This window comes from Mustela putorius, unplaced genomic scaffold, assembly GCF_011764305.1.
Source record: "Mustela putorius furo isolate JIRA1106 unplaced genomic scaffold, ASM1176430v1.1 tig00537227_pilon_pilon_pilon, whole genome shotgun sequence".
In the NCBI taxonomy this organism is placed as follows: Eukaryota; Metazoa; Chordata; class Mammalia; order Carnivora; family Mustelidae; genus Mustela; species Mustela putorius.
The window spans coordinates 35253167-35273846 of NW_025422368.1; the positions used below are offsets into that span (position 1 = coordinate 35253167).

A 20680-nucleotide genomic window follows, 5' to 3' on the forward strand; every position below is an offset into this window, starting at 1 on the left:
ACACCTAATGTTCAGTTGCTTGCATTTTTTTGTTTTAAGAGGCTCCACACCCAGCATGGAGACTAGTGCAGGGCTAGAACTCATGACCCTGAGATCAAGACCAGAGCTGAGATCAAAAGTGGGACACTTAACCAACTGAGCCACCCAGGCACCCCCAATGGCTTGCAGTCAAACGTATTTTTTTTTCCAAATGAGGTCAAGAGTGGGGAGACATAATTAATGAGCAAAAATTTTCAGGCAATACTGGGCACATCTGCCTTTCTATGCGCAAGGAGAGAAAGGCTGAAGGCCGATGCCTTAAGGGACCTTGGTATTTGTAGTAGGCTTCCAATTACCTGTTTGAGCCAGGCTTGGAAGAACTTTGCAATTGTCAACAAATTTTTAAGGAAACAGAGAGACCGAGATATTAGGTTAGCACAGCTAGTTCACAGGAATATTATGCTAGATCACAGCTCCACTCTCATATGTTTTTAGCCTAGTTAAACCTATTTAAACAAGAATGAAATGTCTTCTAATCTAAGAGGTATGAAATTACCTGCCCAACCTCAAGAGGAAAAGTGCACTAGGAAGATGGGAAGCTGAAAGTAAGTTAATAAAGTAGATTTTTTTCCCCTTTTAGAAGTTTTTTAGCACATAAAATGTATCTTTACCCTGCAAGTTACTCCAAGATACATTTTTAAAATATTATTTACAGTTGCTCTCCAGGAGAGGATACATTTCAAATGTATCTTGATTAGACAGTCCCATGTAACAAAAGTTCCTTTCCTTGGAAATGCCTGCAGGAGTTCAGCAAACATAGTAACTTCATTTTTCTGTAACACTGATATGCTTTTCCTGTGCCAGCTTTTGCCTGCTCCTTTTTAAGACACAAAGAATGCCCATCTTCTCAATCTCCCTAGCTTTCAGGCCACCTGACAATAGCACAATGCAAATCACTCAGGAAGTACATATTTAAGTAGCCACTATATAACAGGAGTTTAGCAGAGGTGTCCTGGGGGAAAAGAACCAAAATCAATGACCCCCTGCAAGATGTGTGTATTCTCCTCATTCAAAGCCTCACCTCACTACCGTATCCACCTGCCAGGCCCACTTTATCTCTGTATGGCCCGGAACACCTCCCCACCCTGGCCCCCCAGCCAGGAATCTATCTCTTGCATAGCTACCAATCAGAATCAGTCCCTTGCTCAAAAATCCTCAAGAACTTTTCTCTATCAGTTAAGATTTGCATTTGGCAGCTAGTAACAGAGACCAGAAATAATAGTGGCTTAAACAAGATAAAAGTGTATTTTTCTTTTCTTTAAAGGAATTCTGGAGATAAGCAGTGCTGAGCTGTTAAGGCACCCCCTATAGTTCCTGGATCTTTGTGCTCTACAATGCACCTTCTATCCTCAGAAACAAAGGATGCCTCCTCAGGTTGCATCCACCTTATCCACCTTCCAGGCAGCCAGAAGGGGACAGACTGGCAGATGTCAAACTTTTTTTTCAAATGCCTTCAGGGGCCTAATGCAATGCATCATACTTTCAGGCACTCCTTCAATAACTGCCAGGTCCATGAATGAAGAAGTTCTGTGGTTGGATGATTTGGCATCTACAAAACTAGCAAATGTTAACAGGATACCCAGGGCACCATATTAGAAACTATATAGTATCATCTGAAAGTCAGAAAAGGACGCCCTGCTTTAAAATGGCTATATAATTGGCTTTCCACCATACTTGGCCTTCTCAGAGTTACAGAGATTTACTCTGCTGGGTTAAGAGACTGTGTTTCCAGACGAAGGCACTGTACTATGCTGAGGAATCAAAAAGGGTTAAAATAAGGATAAGGCAACTTCCGACATACACAAACTGAATGCATACATGAAAAACACTCAAGACGACCCAGCAGCCCAGGAATGCCAATATCAATAGGCATTTCAGAGAAGGGTACGAGGTCTGGGAGCCTTGCTCGGTAAAGGTGTGAGTCAAGGGATTTGTTACCGCACTAACCAGGTGCAAGCAGAAGAGGTAAGTGTGGGGAGGAAAGGAAAGCCACCCAGGGCTGGCTGGTGGATACAGTAATTGGCCCATGGTTGTCTGTGTGCAGTATGAAGGAGTGGAGGCCTTAAAAGAGGGGGTGATGGACAGGCAACCAGGGAGAAAGAGCAGAAAGTAAAAGTATGAACCATCTGTGCACAACGGACATCTGTGCAAGTTCAGCATGGGTGTCCTAAAGGAAGTGTCTCCTCCAGAATCCAGGGCCTCTGGGTTTCCATCCTGCCTCAGCAAGCCATGAGGTGGGTAACTTTAGGCAGCTGACAACCTCTCGGGGCTTCAGTTGTCTCAAAAGAGAGGCTTGGGTTAGATGATTTAAGGTCCTTTGCCAGCCATAAAGTGACCATCACTTGGTACTATTGGCTCCTGTGTTAGCAGATGCAGAAAAGGTTGGTGAAACCTAGGAGAATGAGTGAGAGCAGGCTAGACACAGAGAGACAGGACGTGGAACCATCGTGTGGAAACCAGAACCAGGAGGCCCCTCTGCAGCTCTTCACCACAGCCCCAAGGTGTTTTCTTGGATGGAGACAGTACGGAGCCCAGGGAAAGCCTCTTCTCATATGGGGGCTGGGTGCAGCTTAGTCCAGAGACCCCCCCCCCCAAAAAAAAACCTAATAAAATAGCAAGCACACACGTAGCTATTATTTTTATGTAGGCTTTGTTCTAAATTGCTGACCTATTTTTAATTTTTTTTTTTCTGGAGAAAGATGGTTTTAAGATTGTAGAGAAAGAGGCAAAGCAGGAAACAGAATTAAATTATGTAAAGCACTTGGGCCATGGGCACTCCTCCTGGTCCTCATGGTCCTCACTGCAGACAAACCAAAGGGCTCAGGGAGACCCCTTCCCCCTCCTCCCACATAACCATCCTCTGTCTTCTCCAGAGGAGCAGTGGGTCTCCCACTGACGGAGTCCCTCGGGTGTGTAACCCCAATCCTGGGCCCCCGGCTGCCATATTCAGTGGAGGATAGAATACAGATAAGTGGTTAATTCCTCCCTCTCCCTTTCCATCAGCACCATCTCCCGATTTTGAGGGAAGATGTGTTTGATTTTGTTTCCCTGTCAGAGGGGAGGCGGGGAGGCGAAGGGCAGGAAAGAGAAAGAAAACAAAGAGAAGATGTGGGAGCTGTTTCAGGCCTGGGGTTTCCCTGGCGCTGCTGTTTAAAGCTTTGTTTTTGAGAAATATGAAAAGACTGACACTCTTCCTAGAGACTGGAACAGAAGTAATCGGGACCGAGCTGGGAAGTACATGTCACTTAGATTTGCTCCCAAAGCCCCTGAACTGATGGCTGAGGAAATGAACAGAGAGCCCTTAAAGTGCCAACACCTGCTCCCACCGGAGGGCCAGCTTCTCCTGGAGTCACCGACCAAGGGCAGGGCGTTATCTCAGTTTGGCCAGCAGAGGTCTCTCTTTTCCTATCTTAAGGGTTTGATTTTTTAAAAACAAAAACAAAAAAATAGAACTCTGTGGTTTGCTTGTTTTTCTCATCGCTCCTCTGAAGTCTCCTTCCAAAAGCAAATAAATGGTGAATCCTTTGGCCAAACTATTTGTAAACATTCCAGCCAGTCGCCCAGTAAAAATGGAAGGCAAAAAAAATGTTGAGCTATTTGAAGAAAAAATGATTCGGTATTCACCCCTAGGCTGAGGATTCACACCCACTGTTCTTGCAAAGGGCACACCAGGGGCACACTCCTAAAACGACAGGCCACTGGCTCATCATGTCAGAGAAGAGAGAAGGCAAGCTGAACTGGCAGCTGGTGGAGCCCAAGTGGTGGGTAAGATGCACACCTTCAGCTTCTATCACTCAACAGAGGACACCAGGAGGTGGGATTTGCAGGGCGCAGCGGGGGTAGGGGGGTGAGGTGGGGGTGGGGGTGGGGAGTGTGTGTCCCCCACCGAGCCAGCAATGTATCGGTTGGGACCAGTATCTGCCCTGATGGTCCAAAGACTTCACATCCCCTTCGTTTACTGAAACCAGAGTTTGAACATGTTTTCTGTTGTGTGTGTTGAACAGCATTGCAAAGAAACATAAAGGTGCCAGCCTCAGCCCACATCCAGTGGAAATGATCCTGATCAAGACTAAGAGCTTTGGGGCACCTGGGTGGCTCAGTGGGTTACGCCTCTGCCTTTGGCTCAGGTCATGATCTCAGGGTCCTGGGACTGAGCCCTGCATCTGGCTCTCTGCTCAGCAGGAGCCTGCTTCCCTCTCTCTCTCTGCCTGCCTCTCTGCCTACTTGTGATCTCTGTCAAATAAATAAACAAAATCTTTATTAAAAAAAAAAAAAAGACTAAGGGCTTTGACTAGAATTAGATTAAAGGAGGATAATAATCAAGTTTAATTGAACCTGCACAAGTCAGTTGCTTAAAGTAATGTCTTAGAAAGAAATGGCTTTCCTGTTGCTCTTAAAGTCAGGTCCAGAATCCCATCATGTCTAGACCTCACCACAACTTCACCAGAGTTCGCATTCCTGCTGTCCTGGTTCACGGCATCCCAGCCATAAGCGCGCCTTCTTCCACTTCCTCAAAGTCCTTCCCCGGCTTGGGGCCTTGGACCTCTCTGCCTGGGTCACTCTCCCCTTCCTCCCATAGTCTCCAGGTCTCAGCTAAAAGTCATTTCCTTAGGAGAGATATCCTCACCACCATGGCTAGGTTAGGTACACCGTGTCAAACTCTTAGGGCATCCTACAGGGCAGCCATTAGGACACAGGGGACTTTCAGCAAACTACAGAAGGCCCCACGCGGAGAGCTGGATTTTTAATGGCTTGTTTCTCTTTGGCCAACACAGGCAGACTTGAGGAAAGAGTTATGATTTCAGCCCCTGCTTTGCTACCCCAGCTGAACACCTTTGTAGGGGGCCCAAACTGCTGGAGCATAAAACAGAGCTCTGAGATCCCTTCGGAACACTAGAGCAAATTCCATTTAATAAGTACGGCTGCGATTCCCTGTCCATCTCCTCCAACAGCCTGAAGAGGGCAATACTCCTGTTTGTCTCCCTGAAGACACAGAGCCTGGTCAGTAGCAGGGGCTGGACGCAACAATGAAGCAGTGTTTAGCACCACTGAGCAACCACGAAGTTATCACGGGCTTTTTTCCAGTAAGATAATAAACGTTCACTGTTCCGTCTACACTATTGTATTATCATCTTCCTCTGACTCTTGTGAATATGCGTTTTTCAGCCAAAAATCAAGAATCTGGCTTCCCTGGAAAATAACCTGATCCACGTGGATGGACTACGTGATTCTGAGTAGGAAACAGAAATCACGGAGTCATAAACCAGAAGGAACCTATAAATCATCTTAACTTCCCCACTTTACAGGAAGTCAAGGATTAGAATATTTTCATCTATAAAATGGACCCTGGATGCCATGATCTCCCACACCTGGTATTCGGAGACTCTAAGATTTGCCCCAAGTCAGTCCCATGGAGAGTCACAGCTCAAGACTGGTCTGCTAACGAGAAATTTAAAACAATCCCCCCAGCACTACGTCCTAAGTAATAAAACTAAGACAGGGAGCTAATCTGTTGAATTCTGGGCAGGAGCTCTGGGTGTGCCAAATGCCAAAGATCAAGGAATGTGAGGTTTGGGATAATGTTACCCATAGTATCCCTTGTGCCAAAAAGATGGAATAGGGCACACAAAAATTTTTCAGGGCTTGTTAAGATATTCCTGAGTTAATGGGAATGCTATTTACACCTCATTTACGTGCTCTGGAAGCATATACCTCAAAACGCACTCCTCATAATTCATATATAGATTTAATGATATCTGAAACTAAACAGACAGACAAAGAGAAGGGAAATGAATTATAGAAATGCTTGTTCTCTGCCGATGTCTGAGAAAAGAGAATGAGAGACACGAAGAGAAACTTATTCTGCATTCCATAACTCTAAGGATAAATATTTTTCAAATTTGAATTACCTTTGCAGTTGTTTCTTATTAAAAGTTTTTTATAAGGGGAGGCTGCCTGGGTGGCTCAGTCAGTTAAGTGTCTGCCTTCTGCTCTGGTCGGATCCCAGGATACTGGGATCGAGCCCCACAAGGGGCTTCTTGTTCAGCGGGGAGCCTGCTTCTCCCTCTCCTGCTTCTCTTGCTCGTTCTCTCTCTCCCTCTCTGTCAAATAAATAAATTAAATATTTTTTTAAAGTAAGCAAATAAATAAATAAAATTTTTTGGACCAAAATGGAGTCATACCATAAACATTGTTCTGTGCCTATTTTAATATTATTGACTTTTCCTACGAATATATAAAGGAACCCAGAGTGTTTTAATGGCTGCAATCTGTGTCATTCTTGGATATACTACAGTTGATTTGAATAATCAATCCCATATTCCCACGTCTAAGGAGTTGTTATTTGTTTACTCCTTTGTTCCTTTTTATAATTATATACCTTCATAAAGATCAATATATGGTCAATATATCTTCAGTTATACATCTGATTATTTCCCAAAAGTAAATTTGTAGAAGAGGAATTATTAAAAAGGAAACCCACAGTCGACAAGGTAAAATGCAATGTGTGTCTGTTTTTGTAGGAGAGATTTCACATTTTCCCATGAGGCTGTCTATAATCCTGCCACCTAAAGACATTTATTCCATCATACAGTCTCTACTGATCTGATATTTTGTGCTTATCATATACTAAATTCCGCCTGAAGCTTTTAAGAGAATAGAGAACTTGAAGGAAGCCCCTGGCGAAGGCGGGGATTTGGGAGAGGCTCAGATTATCAGCCAACATCCAGGAATTAAAACTGGGAATGAATGAGATGTGTCAAGGAAAGGGGCCGGACTCACTTTAAGAGGCTGATTCAGAGGATTTCCGTGGGCAAAAAAAGGTGACCCTACGCGGAAGACTAGCCGGTTTGGATGACAGGAATCTGACACTGAATGTGAAAGGTGGTCATGGCTTCCACACATGCAAACTCTGCTTCTCTGGTCACCAGTGAAGCCCGGGGCAGGGACACGATCACTCAGCCTTGGATAGAAAGGAGGGAAGGAAAGGTTAAACTGCCAAGAAAGGATAACGGCCAACTTTGTATCTGAGCGATGCTAATTGTGACCGTACTTGCCTTGACTTATGTGTTCTGTATACAATTTATATTCCCATAGTTTTAAACTACAGTTGACCCTGTTTTCATGTTTTAAGAGCCTTTGTATTTCCTTTTCTGAAAACTGCATTCGTATCCTTTGCTTATTTTCCTGTTGGTTTGCTTTTTTTCATTGATTTATAGAAATTCGATAATTATCAGGGAAATTAGCCTTCCAGTATATAGGTTGTGGACAGTTTTCCCAGTTTGCCATTCTGTTTGTTTGGAGGGTGTGTGTTACTGATTTGGTACCACAAACAAATCTATACCAGATCCTTTCTGAGATAATTAGAAATGGCCCTAAACTCAACAAATGCTTTATTTAGGTTTTTAAATAAAATTGTGTTAAATAGGGCACCTGGGTGGCTCAGGGGGTTAAGCCTCTGCCTTTGGCTCAGGTCATGATCTCAGAGTCCTGGGATTTAGGCTGCATGGGGCTCTCTGCTCAGCAGGGAGCCTGCTCCCCCCAACCCTCGTACCCCCTCCCCCACCTCTCTGCCTATTAGTGATCTCTGTCAAATAAATAAATAAAACCTTTAAAAAAAAATAGTGTTAAATAGGAGTGCCTGGGTGGCTCAGTCAGTTAACTGTACACCTTCGGCACAGGTCATGATCTCAGGGTCCTGGAATCGAGCCCCTTGTGGAGCGGGGAGCCAGCTTCTCCCTCTCCCTCTGCCATGCCCCCTGCGCGTGTGCTCTCTCTCTCTCAAAAAAATAAATATTTTTTTAAAATCATTATTATTATTGTAATAATAAATAATAAATTGTAATAAAATCATTATTATTATTAAGTATAATTATTAATTATACTTAACATACGATTTACCATTTTAACCATTTTTTTGCACTATATTGTTTATTAAATACCCCCAAAATATTGTTCTTCTTAAGGGTAATAACAGCAATAATTAAAATCGAGAAACATATTTACAGGGTTAATATAGTGCTGATTGTGGTTGCTTATTTGAGAATCCAAAATATGAACGGGATGTTATATTGTTTATAAATATATATAATGATTAATATCTATGATATAACAGGTACTGTGCTAAGTACCACAATACAATATCCCACTGAATAGGTTAATAACCCAATGAGAGAGCTAAAGGCATCCTCACTATAAAGCCAAAGAAATAGGAGCTTTAAAAGGTGAAGTAACTTGCAAAAGCTCTTATAGGCAATGAATTAGGTGACCAGGAATCAAACTCGAGCCTGAAATGCAACCAGTGTCTCACAAAGGATGGGACCCACAACACTGTGTGTGAGATTCTTTCAGACAGAACATGGACAACTTTAAAATTTTTCCAGTAGTGTGTGTGTGTATGTATGTATGTATGTATGTATGAATGTATGTAAGTATGCATGCATGTAGGTATCTATATTTTTATTATGGTTTAACACATAATTTACCACTTTAAACATTTTTTAAATGTACAACTTAGTGGCATGAGGTATATCACACTGTTGTGCAACTATCACCCCTAGGTCATTGCCTCTGACTTTGCTGATACCTTTCGCCATACGGAAACTTTTTCATTTTTATGTCATTGAATTTAACAATATTATATTCAATAGACTCTGCTTTGTTTCATATCTAGAAAGACCTTCCCAACTCTCAGATTAGGTTTTTTTTAAATCCTCTGAACTTTCTTCTGGTATGTCTATAATTTCATTTTTTTACACTTCACTCTAATCCTCCAGGAATTGATCCTGGTGTAAAGTATGCGATAAGGATCCCACTCCATTTTTTTAGATGCCTATAAGATTTCAGGGGCGCCTGGGTGGCTCAGTGGGTTAAAGTCTCTGCCTTCAGCTCAGGTCATGATCCCGGGATCCTGGGATCGAGTCCCACATCAGGCTCTCTGCTCATCGAGGAGCCTGCTTCCTCCTCTCTCTCTGCCTGCCTCTCTGCCTACTTGTGATATCTCTTTAAAAAAAAGAAGGAAGGAAGGAAGGAAGGAAGGAAGGAAGGAAGGAAAGAAAGAAAGAAAGAAAGAAAGAAAGAAAGAAAGAAAGAAAATTTCAAACTAGAGAAATTCATTTAAGTCCAAATGGGAAAACAGCCAAGCAAAAGCATCCAGGAAAATTTTGAAAAAACGAAAAGGACTGGTTGGGTATGGAGGATTAGTGCTACTAAACATTATGACATAATTCTAAATGTGCAGTAATTAAAAGAACATAGTCCTGAGTGCATAAACTGAGAGAACAATAGAATGGAATAGGATAATCAGAACTTACCAGAATTTAGTGTAAAAGTATAGATTTAATTGTCATCTTTATCACGTTGAATATTTCTATCCCAAGAATATGATGCACCTTTTCATTTGTTCAAGTCTTCCATTAGAGATATATCCACAGAGTGAGAACCCTGCTCCATCTGTCCCTGCCTTCCAGTCCACTGCAGAGTGGTAGTGAAAAGTTACCTGTAGACACTTTGTTTGGGGTCTAAATTGTTTTCCAGACTCATTCCTAACATATTGGACTCCTTAGTCTCTCTATTTACATAATGTGGAAAGCTGTTATCACGTCTGATTTCATCAGACAGATCTGTACCGTATTTCCAGTCTGGGCTCAAACCCAATACTAAGTGTTAAAGATGAAACAGTAGGTGTTAGGTGTTGGCAGAATTCTTTCTAAAGTTTCCGGAGGCTCAGTTTGGGCCTCACTTTCAGTTGGGAAATTCGGATAGCAGCTGGAAGTTACTTACTCATCAGTATTACTAGTCCCCACTCTCAAAGATAGTACTTCAGGTATCACAGGTGCCAGTCTAGAACAGCAATGTCCAATAGAAATAAAATGGGAGTCATATAAGGCAACTTATGTCATAAGGTAACTTAAAGTTGTCCATTTAACCATGTTAAAAAAAGTAAAAAGAAGCAGGTGAAATTTAATATTTTTTATTTCATACAATATATCAAAAACATGATAACTTTTTTAATATGTAATGAATATAAAACTTATTAATGAGATATTTAACACTCTTTTTCCTACTGATTCTTAAAACCTGGTGTGTCTTTCACAGTTGTAGCACATCTCAATTTGGACTAGCTACATTCAAGTGCTCAACAGCCACATATGGCTTCTGGCTACCATACTGGACAGTACAACTCAGAAGATGGTAATGACCAAGGAAAGTTGCTTAATTTACTGGAAAGCCATAAAGTTCAAGATTGGAAATACAGTATCTCAAGGGTCTAGAACAGACTTTGGAGGTAACTAGTCCTCACACTCCCTTGATATATGTGTCTTGTCTACAATGTCCCTATCAAGGGGTCATCCCGATTAGTAACTGATTCACACTTCAGGAATGATGAACTCACTGCTTCCTGAGGCTAGCCAGTCCATCTGTGGGCTTTCTTAACTCAAACAAATTCCTTTCTAAGGGCATAGATAGTTTGGTTTATGGTGGTCCAAGGAGCTCAGTTTGGTTGAGTAAGTAAAGCCTTTGCTGGGTTAGGAAGGACTGAAAGAGTTAAGAACTAAAAAAATGACTGGGGAAGTTGAGAACTGTTGACTGAAGGCTGGACTGAAGGGTGAGCTGGACATCTGGTTAAAATCATTAGCTACAGTGTGAGAAGAATAAGAGACCCCCACAATGTATGCATATGTGCTAGCTTCACTAACCTGAAGATAGAGTGATTTGAATAATACTTTGAATTATTATAAACTTCTGAAATTTTCACAGCAAAGTGAAACATAATTGGACTATAATTAGTAAGGGCTATCATTTCTATTAGACCTGCAGTACAAATAACATTACCCTAAACCTTAAAGGACTTTATCAAAAGAATTAATTTCCAGACCCAGAAACCAAAGTCACTTTAAAAGTCATATTCCCTCTATCGTTTTTATCCTCAATTTTAACACTTGTCCTTACTCAAAAGCACTCTCGAAATCAGAGAGAAAACTTTTTAAAAAATCCAATAAAAATGACAGCAACTGGCTGAATTATGATGCATGCTAGCTGAGCAGCGCTTGAGGTAATAGACCTGAGCTATATTTACACCTTCCCTGTTTTCTTTCTTCTCCCCCCACCCCACCCCTTTGTTTGTGAGCAGATATTCTTTACTGGGCCAACTTCACCCCCAACCCCAGCCCTCCCCAAGTCTACCTTTCCAAGGCAGGGGAAGGTGCATCCTCTCCCGGGCTCCTGTCAGCAACTCCCTAGCACCTCTGGCCAGCAGCCGGCGAAACGGTGCGCCCTGGACATCCATTAACGTTTTATACTACATCTCTGTCCCCGCCGAAGCTACTCAGTTTGTTTACCGCGGCCCCACGCTCCCCTACCCGCCTGCACAATGTCAACGGCACTTCGGGGCAAAATGTTGGCACAGATGCTCCGCCTCCGCCCCGGCCTTCCCCAAACCAGCTAAAACACCCCACCTCGGGCCGCCGTAGTGGGTTTCATAGTACGAGGTGGGGTACTGTATTTTTTTACAAGAAAACAAGCATCCGAAAAAAAAAAAAAAAAGAAAGAACGAAAAGAAAAAATTCAAACTGCACCGGCCGGCCAATGGGGAAGGAGCGGGAGGTGGGCGGAGGAAGAGCTCGCCGGGCAGGGGGGGCGCGGGGGCTGGTACCGCAGGGGATTCGTGAAAACGCGCCGGGCGCAAGGTTTGGGACCTTTTTTTTTTCCCCCCTTCCCCTTTCCTCCTTTTCCTCCCAAACCAGCTAAAGCTCGGGACTCCGCCTGAAGCCGCAGTCTTTCGGATCCACCTTAAATCTGCAGTGGACTCCGCGCAGGGGTCAGTGGGCGCAGCCAATGCCAATCAAGTTTACAACCACCAGCAAGGGAGGGGAAAAAAAAAAAAGGAAAAAAAATAATCTTCGAGTTCTCTAATCCTACACACACTCAGACGGACGCACGCACTCACATACATGACACAAAAGGGAGGAGGGGGTGGGGGGATAGGCGCCCGAGTTAGTGTGTGTGGGTGTGGGAGGGGGATGTTTGCAAAACGCTCGTTTGGGGCTCAGTGCCCGCGGCCCGAGCGCTCGGGGAAGGCGCGCGGGAAGCGCGGCCCGACCGGAGCGCCATGATGGTCGCCGCGGTTCGGAGCCCATTTTCTGGAGGGGGAGCAGCAATGATGCAATCTCCCGGCCCCGCGTCCCGGCCGCGCGCCCTTCTCCTTGCCTTTTCTTCGCGTTCCTGTGAGGCGCGTCGACGTTTCGCGCCCAAAACGCACCGATTTCTTTTTGTATTTTCGCTTTCTAATAATTGCCTACTGTATGTCCCCACGCGAGACAGACCTGGGACGCGGGCGGCCGCACGGGGGACTTTGCCTCCGTGCAAATACTACACTTTCGCTTCTGCAGGGTCCGACTGAGGCTGACCCCACCCCACCCCACCCCCACGCGAGCCGAGATCCGGGAGGTTCCCCCCGACCCCGACCCCGGGTGGGCGGAGGGAATCTGGCAGGATAGTGCGCCCTCCTTCCCTGCCCCCCCTCTCCAAGTTCGTCTGCAGGATTTTTACCTTAATGTTGGCGGGGAGGGAGGGGAGCGGGCTTTGGGTGTGGCTCAGGTGAAAGAGATAGCAAATTAATAAAAAGAAATCCACACTCTGAAAAGCAGATTGGAGATCCTAGACGTGCATTTAAAACACCTTTTCAATAAAAAAAAACCCTTATGAAGAGCAAGTGTCTACGCTCACAATGATGAAGATGAAATGGCGAAGGCAGCGTTTCCCGGCCGCCAGGAAAAGTCGTTAGGCGCGGCCGGGGCGGTGGGCGCTCCGTGGCCTGAAAGACCGCGCGCCCCGCTCCAATCCTGCGGATTTCCACGGTCCCCTACATCCCGCAGTCATGCCCCTGGCCCCACATTTCCCCATTTCTTCCCTGCCCCAGTCCTCCGCGCGGGACAGCTGGGGATGCGTGTTGAGAGGTTGGCGGGGGTGGACTTTGCAAAGCGGCTGCAAAGTTGGAAGCGACCCCGCAAGCGGCTGTGGCGCTCGGCCCCTCCTGCGCGCCGCTGCGGTCCTCCTTGGCCCCCCGCGAGCCGGGAAGCCTTTCGAAATGCGCGGGGCTGCGGATCATTGGAGCCCAGGGTGGGAGTGGGAGCAGGCTGCTGCCCCGAATGCTCCACTGACTCGGAAAGGTTCTCCCCGTCGCTCAGATCCCCCCACCGCTCTAGAATTGGCCAGGTGCTGGTGTGGAGGGTATGACTGTGGGAAGAAGTGGGGGGATTCCGCTTCTTTATTAGCCCGGAGGAGAGATGATGAGGGAGGAAAGTTGGTGAGAAACCGCCCCGCGCCACTGAGTGGGCCCGGGCGCAGCAGCCTTGCACGGCCTGCGGGCGCCCGGGGCGCGGGAACTGCGCGCAGTGACCCCGGCGGCGCGGGCGCTGCAAGTGGCAGACGAGCGGTGAGACTCGATGGGCTTTTCGTCCCGAGGCTCCAGCCGCCGGACCCCGCCGCTGCCGGGACGGGAGGGTGCGGGGCTTCGGGGCAGTTTGGAGAGAGGACGACGCACGGGCCTGGGCAGCAGGGTGGTGGGTGGCTGGCGCCCGCGGCCGCATCCCCTCATAGGGACGCCCGCGGCGAGCCCCGCCGTCAGGGGCCGGGGAGAGAACGCTTCGAATATCGGGGATGCACTTGGAGAGTTGACACAGACGTGGAAAAGACTGACCCGGTGACTCGGGGGCTGCGTTCCTGTGAACGTGCCTGGCGCGGCAAGCATCCACTTCTTCCTGGCCCAGAACTCCTAAAACGCAGTCTCTAAAAATCCACATTAAAGATGCCTTTTGAGGAAAGGAAAATGGGGTACAGGCAGCAATTAAGAGTCTTTTGTCAGAGACTTTTTGAAGTACGCTTTTTGGCTCAGAAAGTAATTTTATTTCATTATTTCCTGACTCTCCATTCCTTCCTCCCCATTTTGAATTGTTTTCTTGCTTTCTCAGTGTCTTCCTGAAAAAACACCCCATCTGCGTGTTTTGAATTGAATCATAAAAACACCTTTAGCCTATAATTAAAATAATACCTACTTGGAAGATGTAGCCCAGCCACCAAAGGACCTTCTTTCCCCTTCCCGGCAGCAGCAGAGAGACGACCTACCCCCCCACACACGCCTTTTTTTTTTTTTTTAAGCAACTTCAGGTCAAAATAAGCTCAAACTATCTTGTTTAGAGTCCCTTTTGGGGTGCGAAAATGTAAACGCAAGTATTTGAGGGTAACAGTTTAACCCAAATTCAGATTTTTGCAATTTAACCATCTGCAGATGCCTAGAAAAAATAACTTACTTTTACACCTTAGCTCCATTTTTAAGAGAATGTGAAATAACAGGAAATCAGTTTTTAGTAAATTTGACTTTAAAAGGCCTTGTTTAAATTTTTTAAAAATATCTATCTCTGCCATGTGGATATGGGCCCCAAACCTTCAGATGTGGTATTCAGATGAACCAGTTTTAGGTTGTGTGGATTATCACCAGGAAAGTTCAACTTTGAGGAGTTTTTCATGACCAGTTTAATTTGAAGAATAACTGTTTTAAATTAGTGTGGAATGCATGCCGATTTCTAGAAGACCTATATGTATCTTAATACTTTGGACAAGAGGTGTGTACTACATGGTCTAAGCAACTGCTCTTATTTCTCACAACATTCCATGTGTAAATACACAATTTAGAGAAGTCACCATGTTACTTTCATTTTCAGTCCTGCAAATGTGTGATCAGCCAGCCTACACTTACGTAAAAATTTTTGGTTCTGATACATATCCTCTAAGACCTAAATATTTGAACTAATGAGAGATTTGACAATCTTACTTATATGAAAATGTGGCTTTTCCACTTCACATGTCTAAAGCTTTGCTCACTCGTACAGAACGTAGTGGAAAATAGTGACTACCACATTCAGAGCCACATAAACATCATCACAGACATGGGCCTAAATTATCAAGATATTTGCCACTTCACATTATATTTGTGTAAGACTAGAATGCCAGGTCAAATACCTCAAGCTTAATAAAGCACATTACAGTTAAACTCAATGAATAGCTATGGAAGGTTTATTTATTGATTGCTTCATGTTTAACAATAATTGGCATCTTTTTCACACATTACAAAAAATTATACTTGGCTCAGTATGCAACCTTTTAAGCATAGCCATATTATTTAACATAAGAAGGGAAAAAACCTATTCTACTCAATACAGCATTTACAAATGCACAAAACATGCCACTTTGGCTTGTATATGGTCTAGATTAAAAAAAAAAATCTCTTTTTAACATAAATAAGTTAGTATAATTTTTCAGTGTCTTTACAGAGTTATGTACACAGGTACACTTCAGATGGTTTGTTTCATATACCTACACAGGCAATGTAAAAATACTGTTTAAAGATGTAGTATCCATTTCAGTAATTCCACGTGTGCTTTTCTCTCTATACACTTTTCTTTAAAAATACCATTTCCTTTGGACATTTTAACAAATAGAATGAGAAGCTTTAAATTAAAAATTATTTCATTATTTTTCTTATGTGAAGTTGCAGATCTTTAAAAAATATCCAAGGATTTGGAATTATTTTGACCATGTCTACATAGCCCCAAGTCCAAAAAAATTAAGAAAATTTCTCAACAAACCTGATAAAAATTAGACGGTCAATTCTGAGCATTCAGAACTCCCTCATATACCCCAGATTTTTGCCCAAAATTACCTGGAATGATTACCTAACTGCTGAATAATTAACTGGTAAATTCCAATTTTAAGAGGAACTGGGGGGAAGGGCAGGGATGACTGAGAATAGGTTTCATTTTGTTTTTTTTTTTTTCTGTTGTTAAAAAAAAAAAAAAAAGCCATTTGCCAGTATATATGGAATCATCAGAGCTCCCAAATGAGAAAAAGCTTCATGTAAAAATAATTGGCCATTATTTGCAACCGGTGCTCAAATTCAGATGCTTTTTTTAAATGAAGTATCAATTTTCACTGAAAGAGACATTACATCTTTAAACAATTCAAACCCTTCCCAAAACTGCTTCTCTCCATGCAAGTCAAATATTTTACTCCTTGCTCTAAATGGAAGCAAGCTCTTCATAAGGTCCCCCCATGCCAATTCCGCAGCCCCACCCCACCCTCCCTTCCCCCAAAGTTTATGTGCTACATAAAAGGTAAAAACTATATACACAGGTAGTACAATGAAGCAAATAAGGAAAAACCTAATTGCACAATGCTACATCCAATGCTTTTAGAGGCAGATCATTTAAGAGTGCCTAAAAATTTTAGTGTTATTGTGTTGTTGCTTTTCAGTGCTTATACAGGATGTCCATTCCATGGAGTCAGCGATATGTATTAAAAAATTTTAATTTATATCTTCCTTGCTTCATCAAGCAGTGATGTATCTGATAAACAAGGAAACGTGCTCTTAATTCTGCAAAAGAAAAAAAAAGAATTAGGAGAACAGCACTAGAACAGCATTACCAATGAAGTACAGGAATCATTTTGTCACTGTCTTAATTGTGAAATACCTAAGTGACAGAACAGAAAAGTGTGTACTAAAAGTTCATGACTATAGTCCTCTCCATCCAATGTTTCTTTCATTAGCTTTTTACTCTCCTCTGTGTCATGTATTCTTGTTTATAGAGCGGTGGGTCTCACTAGTGGGCATTTTTGCCCCCCAAGAGACATTTGGCAATGTTTGGAGGCATTTTTGGTTGTTAACACTGGGGGTGGGGAGGGTGCTACTGGCATCCGTTGGGAAAGGCCAGGGTTGCTGCCAAACATTCTACTAATGCACAGGACAGCGTCCCACAACAAAGAATTATTCAGCCCAAAATGCCAACAGTGCAGAGGTTGAGAAACCCTGGTCTAGAGAATTGGGGTCAAAGACGGTAAGGAGAGGAAAACTAAGAAACTGTAATACTTAACAGTATCAGATCTTCTAAATTTAAAAAACACCTGGGCCTATAACTTATAAATGCTTGCCAAAGAAAAATTCTAAACATTCTAGTTTCTTGGTCATATGCAAAATACACACATGAATGCTTTTGAACAAGTTCTTATTACTATTTCTAGTATTCTCTGAACTGGCAGTATTTACTAACAAATGCCTCTCTGTATGTCAGAGGAGGGTCAGATCAAAATTCAGTAGGTGTGATTCACTGTGGCTCATCTGATGAGCTAGGCTACAGGTCACAAACCACAAGTCCCAAGCTGAAGGCTGCTTCAGGAAATTTTTTAATCCAATTTTCCCACTTCATATATAGCTATAAAATAGAGATTCTACAGGGATGTTTTGTATAAGCTTTGAAAAATGTCAGATAGGTGTGAAGAAATCATATATATTATATTATGAGCTAAAAACACAACAAACTAGAATCTCACCTTAATCTCTATGTTCTTTATTCTTACCTTTTTATAAATGAGAATTTTAAAAATTAGTAACAGCTACTGAAATTTCTTTATGTGCGAAGCTATGACTGTGTTTGGGGTTGGGGAAGAGGTCATGGTCCTCAAAGGTATGAAGTTTTCAAACTATTAACATATACACTTTGATCATTATGGATAACCAATCTGTGGAAAGTTGAGGGCTCAAATATTCAAATTAACTATTCATATTGATCAGACTTTAGTAGATGGAAAAAAATCTCCACTTCTCTTGCCTAAGGTAGATCTACCCTTGCGGCCCTTGTTATCTATTACCCATTTTCCCTACAAATATCCCAATCATCCTGTTTTAGCACAATGAGACAATTAGTATACATATTCTGACTTGTGCCTGGACTGCTTAATCCAACAAAGTTAACTTCTGCTTTGCAACTTCAATGTTATCAGAAAATTCTATAGGGACCTAAGCATTTTTCCATTTTATTTTGTTCCCCCCCGCCGCACCTCCCCCCCGCCTTTTTTTTTTTTTTTTAATACACAGGGCTCATTTCCTGTTCTCCAAATTTGTAAGCAAACAGAAAGTAGCAGTTTGTAAAAATGATAAAAGAATGTAATATACCTCTCTATTCACACTGTTAACGGAATTCACCAGGTATGAGCCATTTGTACCTAACTTTTCCCTCAAATTTTAAAATTTAATCACTTGCCATTTTCCCACATATACCTCAAAATCTGTTACTGAGTCAACTTGAACCTTTGGGAAATGAATTCTCATGAAGTGGGACTGAGGCATATCCCAGTTCTTGTTCAGATGGGGGAAAGAACCTATTGTTCCCAACAAGTTTTGGTGGGATTCAGAGGGACTGGACCTTCCTACTCATCGGTCTTTGGTCACAAGTAATTGGCTAGGACACCTGCTCTGGTTATTCAGTGTTTCAAGGAAAAATGATCTCGGGATGTAGAAACTGCAAAAATTAACAGTATCCCCACCAGTGATTCCCAACCTTCCCCATTCCTACTTTTTGACTTCCCAAAATATAAACAATACAAAAACCCACAAGCTCTAGTGTGCCAGCAACCACTAAGATCGGGTATGTCAGGGTATGAAAACCCAATTCGGGGTGTCAGTTACAAGCTCCTAGCAAACAACCCACCGAACAGTTTACGTTTGACGTCTTCTGAGGCCCGGCTTCTTGGGCGTCTGCTCCACTGAACCCCCGTTCGGGGAACCGTCTGAGACATTTTCTTCTGTTCTGTTGGCTCTTTTGTTTTGAGGAGAGGAATCTAAGGGCAAGAGGGAGTTTTAAAAAAGAACACACACAACCTTTATTAGGAAAACAATGGCTGACAGAAGTTGGCACAATAGTTAGAGGATGAAAAACCCACACCTCCACCCACAATCCTGGATCCGTCATGCCCAGTGGCCTTTAAGGGCACAAAATGAGGTTGTTTTCACATAACAGAAAGTGTATTCTACGCCCCAAAGCTCTCTCTCCATTGCCAAGAGGGAGGCCGCTGATAAACATCCCTGCGTAGTCACAGACCTACCGCTGGCTAGCGGGGAGGCACTGCGATGTTTTCGGTTGGAGAAATGGTCAGATACTACCCCCCGGGGCTCCTGACTTAAAAACCATCACCAGACAAGCGGTCAGCCGGACAGCATTTAATAAAAACCTAAGATTAGGGCAGTTCGCTCCCCGAAAGCTAAATCGGAATGCTCTGGGGGAAAAAAAGCGGAGGTGAAGACCCTCAAGCAGGTCAAACTGATGCCCCGGCCGGACAGACAGACGGACATGTTCGGTTTGGGGAAGGGTCATTACCGTCTGTGGCCGGTCGCTTCCTTATCCCAGTGCACTGCTCCGCTAAGCCGGCCTGGTTGTCCGCCGTGTCAGTCTTTTGGTCTACCAAGTGTGTGTCCTCTGAGTTTGCCTGAGACCCCATTAAAGGTACCGCCTGGCGGGTCCCGCTGACGTCCTGGCTCTCCTGCGGCGCCGGCACCTTGCAGGCGCCTTTGGGTGGCCGCGGGGGTCTGTAGTAGAACTCGGGCAAGCTGCCCTTCTCCACCTCCTGCCACTCGTATTTGCCCTCCAGGGGCTTGTGATTCTGGAAATCAAAATTCCACTTGCGCTGGCTTGCCTCTTCCATGTCTCTGCGATGCTTCTCCAAGTCCCGGGTCAGCTCTTCGTGGTTGACCGGGCCGAAGAGGTTTCTGCAGGCGGAGGGCTTGGGGTACTCCGCCTGTCTGGCGTCCATCCGCTCCAGGCTCGGGCTCCCGTTAGACACCCGCACGTTTGACATCTTCCTCCCGGGTCTTCACGACCGCCTCGCGCGCGCGCTCGCAGAACAAAACTGAACAAAACAAAACGCCCCGACCCAGCCCGCACCCCTCTTATAAGCCCTGCGACCGCGCTCGGAGCCAAGAGAAACAAACACCGACAAGTAACTGCCCGAGCGTCAGGGGCGCGCTGGCTCTGCGGGAGGGGGAGGGGAAGCCCCGGCCAGGCAGCCGAGAGCCGCCGCCGATCAAGTGTACCGGCGAGCTCGAGGGCGGGGAGGGAAGGGGAGTGGAGAGAGGAGGGGGTGGCAAAGCCCGTCCAAGCCCGGGCGGCGGCGAGCCCGCGGGTCCCGCCAACCGAGCGGCTCTCCAAACCTTGCCGGCGTCGGAGTCGCGGAGCGGCGAGGCAGTGGGGACAGGGGAGGGGGAGAAAAACACCCCGAAAAGACGAGCCCCCTTTTTTTAGTTGCCCAATATGGCGGTGGAAGGGAGGCTGACGAAGAAGAAAATGATTGACACCGCAAGTCTATTTAAACAGAGGAGGAGATCCATTGGTTGCGGCGCCGGGAGCCGCCCCGCCGAGGCTGGCGAGCGAGGCCTTAAGGTGGCCCCGCGCGGCCGCGCCGCCTCCCCGCCCGCCCGCCCGCGCGCAGCCGCCGACAGCGCCGCCCGGAGATTGGCTGGTCGCGTGACTGCCGGAGGTGTGCCGCTGCCAGCAAACCTGCTCCGGCTGGCCTCGGAGAAATTACAAACGAGACAAACAAACTCGCCAAACGGCCGGGAAGCCGGGGAGGGGCAGGAGGGGCGGGGGCGGCGGGGCCTCGGGTTCAGGTCCCCGCGCGGCGCTGCCTGGCGCGCCCGCTGCTCGCCGGGGGGTGTGGGGGACGGAGGGGCAGGATCCCGTGATCTCCAAGGTGGTTGGCGGTCGGTTTACGCCTTGGTGGCGATCCTGTTTTCCCCGCGGTCGCCGAGCCTGGGGGG

At 45.1% G+C, this 20680-nt stretch overlaps 2 protein-coding genes across 15 annotated transcripts in view; both read right to left on the minus strand.

The window, feature by feature from the left end:
* APOLD1 (apolipoprotein L domain containing 1) overlaps nucleotides 1-12450 on the minus strand; it is a 52134-nt gene extending 39684 nt beyond the window's left edge. For 12 of the 14 annotated variants that reach the window (XM_045073417.1, XM_045073416.1, XM_045073415.1 and 9 more), the window contains exon 1: nucleotides 11224-11566. The gene's annotated coding sequence lies outside the window, so the exon portion shown is untranslated. Of the gene's footprint in view, nucleotides 1-11223 lie in introns of all 14 variants that reach the window. The other 2 variants (XR_006604707.1, XM_013057884.2) reach the window with 2 other exon arrangements.
* A 2647-nt stretch (nucleotides 12451-15097) lies between these two features.
* CDKN1B (cyclin dependent kinase inhibitor 1B) lies at nucleotides 15098-20229 on the minus strand. Its single transcript, XM_004755817.3, has 3 exons — nucleotides 19245-20229; nucleotides 18579-18708; nucleotides 15098-16468 (listed from the first exon to the last, which is right to left on the minus strand). Exons 1-2 carry the CDS (start codon nucleotides 19720-19722, stop codon nucleotides 18587-18589), a joined length of 600 nt encoding a protein of 199 aa, XP_004755874.1. The 5' UTR covers nucleotides 19723-20229; the 3' UTR covers nucleotides 15098-16468; nucleotides 18579-18586.
* Nucleotides 20230-20680: the final 451 nt, after the last annotated feature.

Excerpts from the sequence above, each read along its gene's own strand:
- CDKN1B (XM_004755817.3), bottom strand. The coding sequence starts at position 19,722 with ATGTCAAACGTGCGGGTGTCTAACGGGAGCCCGAGCCTGGAGCGGATG. Across the intron at positions 18,709-19,244 it reads GAAGCGACCGGCCACAGACG|ATTCCTCTCCTCAAAACAAA; the intron begins GTAATGACCCTT and ends TCTTGCCCTTAG.